At 34.1% G+C, this 4,167-nt stretch overlaps 1 protein-coding gene across 3 annotated transcripts; it reads left to right on the top strand.

Moving 5' to 3' along the window:
* Positions 1-1,336: 1,336 nt before the first annotated feature.
* LOC111402426 (autophagy-related protein 8a-like) lies at positions 1,337-4,143 on the top strand. Of its 3 annotated transcripts, none has more exons than XM_023030720.1 (6): positions 1,337-1,546; positions 1,692-1,754; positions 3,048-3,103; positions 3,185-3,237; positions 3,644-3,762; positions 3,862-4,143. In XM_023030720.1, the coding sequence occupies exons 2-6, from the start codon at positions 1,718-1,720 to the stop codon at positions 3,873-3,875; spliced, it is 279 nt and encodes a 92-aa protein (XP_022886488.1). In that variant the 5' UTR covers positions 1,337-1,546; positions 1,692-1,717; the 3' UTR covers positions 3,876-4,143. The 3 variants fall into 3 exon arrangements, with proteins under 3 accessions (XP_022886488.1, XP_022886485.1, XP_022886487.1); XM_023030717.1 differs by having other exon boundaries at positions 3,836-4,139; XM_023030719.1 differs by lacking the exon at positions 1,337-1,546 and having other exon boundaries at positions 3,053-3,103; positions 3,836-4,143.
* The last annotated feature ends 24 nt before the right edge of the window (positions 4,144-4,167 follow it).

Raw genomic sequence — 4,167 nt, 5'->3', positions numbered from 1 at the left:
CAGAGCGAAATGTAAAATAAAACTTTTCATTTTATTCATCTCCAAAGTTTCTACATCAGCCTCTTCTGTGTATCATTTACAACAAAGCATAAGTAAAAATCTAGAAACGAAAAGATAATTAAATAAAAATCTAGAAACGAAAAGATAATTAAATTATTGTATCTTTCTTTCCTTTTTTATGTTTTTCAAACGATGCCATTGTAAAATGAATAACAGTAATACATAGATCAAGATTGGGTCCACGAAAAATATGGCATGACCGCAATAAGTTTCTTGCGCTGAAGGCACCGGGGGTAATTATTCTGGAACCTCGAACTGAAACTAGGAAACCCCTCGATTGAATTATCCGTTATCGGATTTGTTTGTGAAAACGCTGATTCTGAAGTCGACTTGAGTTGGCGCAGAGCAACCAGAGTTTGAGCATCAATTTCTTTTGATTTCTCGGCGATTTTCGAATATCTGATTTTGGATAAAGCTCCAGGCTTAAGGTATGTGTAAAAAGAAGGCCGCGATTTCGATGTTATGAAAGTGTTGCTTCTCACTCTAGATTTCATGGCGAGCAATAGCAAATGTGCTAATAACTTGGTGTTTGTGAGAGAAAAACTGAATGTAAACCCTAGAGAGACGGGATGAAAATATTGAGAGAAGATGGGGTTTTTAAATAGAGCATTGAGAAGCGGGAAAATGGAAGGCGGGATTTGGGCTTTCGAGTTATGGGCTTCCTTTTGTGATAGCTAATTTATGGCCCATTTATGAATAAATTAGCTCAAGTCACGTGATTTGTCGAATCTTCTTGATTGTTACGCCTAAATTAGAGTTGAGTTTCTACAAAATACGATTCTCAACATTCAAAAGTGAGCTTCGGAATGCCAACTTATTTAAAGCCGGTTTGAAAGTGATTTTGAGAATTGATTTTTTGACTGTTAGGAGAAAAGTGGTGTCCACCTGTGAGAGAAGAAGTTAAATATGACGGTTGAAATAGTAAAATAACTATCAAAAAATTAAATTTTTTGGCCAAAAAATCACTCCCAAATTGGCTGTTAAATTGGTAAATTTGAAAGTTCAATCAAAATTAATATTTTAGATATTAAAATCACAAGCAACTTTTACATGACTAACGGTTAGAAAATAAAATTGTCATACAACTAAAAAATCACCCGTCACAAAGTGGATGGTGATGGAAAATAAAATTGAATAATGCAATTTAGTATCACTATTTACCATATCACACTAAGTGATATTAAATAAAAGATAAACTTAAATAAATCATACATTTAAATTTTAATTGATCCTAAAATGTATTCTCACATGACGGGTAGCACTAATTTTACTAGAATCGAAAGGATCCCTTGTTGACACAAATCTCAACTAGTCGGTTTCGTGTAAGAATCAAAATTCCAAATCCGTTTCCTTTTCAAATTCTAATCTGTTAATAATTCATTCGTTCTACTCTCTCGACTTTGATAGCCCATTTAACCTGTAATTCATTACAATCCAATCACAGCAACAGCAAGCTTTCAATTCCATAGCCTCTTTTTCTTCTTTTGTAAGTTAGAAAGGAACCCAATTGCGTTAATCTCTGTTTCGGTTGTTTTATTTACTTAATGTGGACGATATGTGCGTGAATTTGTATGCACGTTTTTTTTTTTTTTGTGAGTCCTGATGGTTGTTCCGGTGTTTGAAATTTGCAGGGAGAGAGCGAAATTTGAGTCTTGCCATGGCCAATAATTCATACAAGATTCAAAATCGCTTGGGTATATTCCTTTTTTCTCGTGTATCAATTAATACATGCAAGTTGGATATAATTTTATATGCATGTTTCCATTAAATTGGTTTGCTTGTAGGGGAAAAGTTCGAGTTACATAATTTTTATGAAAAATTGGGGAAATAATTTATTTTTCTGGGTATTCCTGTTTGATATGAAATAGGATGTTACGATTTGTGTGGTTGATGGCGGTATTGAAAATTGAGATTATTACTTACTCTAGGAGTTTGGGTGCATGGGCTTTTTCGGTTTGTTCATATTTCGTGATTGAATTGTTATATAATAATAGAACGGTTTGCATTGCCCCTGTCTGTGTGATTGTTGATTGAATGGTAAAAGTGGTTAATAAATTTGGGATTTTCAATTGAAAAAAAGATTGATCTTTTTGAAATTGACAAATTCAATTTTAATCTCAAAGGGATGACACTGTTGTATTGAGATTCGAAGGGAATCCTGAGTCTTATATTTTGATGTACATTTTTTTTTTCCCAAATTCAGTGATAGTTCATGGTAGTGGCTGAGTTTTGATGTTTGGACTATTACTAGTTTGTCTAAAGAGACTACTACAGTTCTTTACTTGTTCTGAAATATATGTTATGAGAGTAGAGTGTTGTAATAATTGTGTTTTCCTGCAATAAAAGCATGTTCTTGTAAGTCGTATTATCTTACCTGTATGTGCGAATTACATGCAAAATTGCAATATACACACGAATGTCGAGTTTGCTTCCTCTTTTGTGTTTGAACAAAAAAATTGCGAATATTGTTCTTTTTGGTTTTCTCTAGCTTCAACTTTTGTGGTGTAGAATACAATAATGTGAGTGCACACATTAGAACTCTGTTTCTGGAAAGTTCCAAATTTGGTGGCTGACAGTTCTATTTTTGAAGAATGATAAGTCAGCTTTATCAAAATTACAGTGTTTGGGATTATGAAGTGGTCCTTTGAATGTTTACCAGCTAGCGTTATACGAACTTCTTTGATGTTCAAAGATTGGTTTAGCTTCAGGATTCGGTTCCGATGGGTTAGATACTATGGAGGCGCATTGTGTTTCCTGTTTTCGGATGTCCATGGTATAAACCATCATGAACTCACAATAAAGAAACTTGAAACTTTGCAGTCTCATAGCCTCGACCTTGTTTCTTTTTGCCGCTATAGAACAAGGCCTTCTTGGTCATTGAATTCTGCAAATCGTACCTATCATTTTTGCTCTTTCAGCAGTTTCTTTCGAAAGATTTCAATTTCACCTCATGAATGTATTCTGACATTCTTTTTTCATAATGAAAGAGAAGAGGAAGGCAGAATCCACCCGCATGAGAGAGAAGTATCCTGATAGAATACCAGTAAGAGCTTTTCTCTTCCATTTGAGGATAAAATCTCTATATCGCTCGTAGTACTTATGTTTACATTATATGCTTGTTCAGGTTATTGTTGAGAAGGCAGGTAGGAGTGATGTTCCTGACATTGATAAAAAGAAGTAAGTTTCATTATCCCTCGCTGTAGTTTTGTTAACTCCAACTAAACATTTATGGCGTGGTTGGTAAGATGGATTATACACTAAGGCTTTTTTTGTCTTCTATTCTTCTACATTTTGCCACATTATTTTTTCTACAGTACTTATTTTCAACCACACATTCTTCATTAAAATAATATTACACGTAAATCAAAAACTTCTCTTTTTTTTTTTAACTACACATTTCAACATCAATAACTATTCCATAATACATTATTCACAAATAATGGAGCACAACCAAGCACTAAATCTTGTCTATTGTAATGTTGAGTTCCAATAAAGTTTTTACGACTCAAAATTTGAGTGTCGAATTATAGGGATTAGCTTTTCCTTGTGTAAATGCATCCATAACTCTACTTTCTTTGTGCAGATATCTCGTTCCTGCTGATTTGTGCATTGGCCAGTTTGTTTATGTGGTCCGGAAGCGGATCAAGCTCAGTGCTGAGAAGGCTATTTTTGTCTTTGTCGACAACATTCTGCCTCCCTCAGGTGAGTAGACTTCGTACTTTAACCTTCCTTATTTTACCTCATATAATTTCGTGATATATCTTTGTGCTTACAGCTTCATTGATGTCGAAAATTTACGAGGACCACAAGGATGAAGACGGGTTTCTTTACATGACTTATAGTGGCGAGAACACATTTGGATCGTCAGAAAATCATTAACAAGCGATTTCTTCCTTCAATTTAGCAATTTACATTTGGTACAAAGTAGATGGTGTTTTATTTTGGATGGTTATTATATTTGACGTAGATGATTCTTTCAAGTTTCGATTAGTTTAGATTAGACTTTTTTGAGTAGAATCTTGTGGCTGATTCAATGCTTTAGCTGTTTGGCCATCCAAGAATCATCAACTTGGCTTTTTCCTTTTTCTTTTTTTCATTCCCCCCCGC

This window comes from Olea europaea, chromosome 10, assembly GCF_002742605.1.
Source record: "Olea europaea var. sylvestris chromosome 10, O_europaea_v1, whole genome shotgun sequence".
NCBI classification, from domain to species: domain Eukaryota; kingdom Viridiplantae; phylum Streptophyta; class Magnoliopsida; order Lamiales; family Oleaceae; genus Olea; species Olea europaea.
The sequence above is the reverse complement of the archived record's forward strand: the minus strand, read 5'-3'. Positions and strand labels throughout refer to the sequence as shown.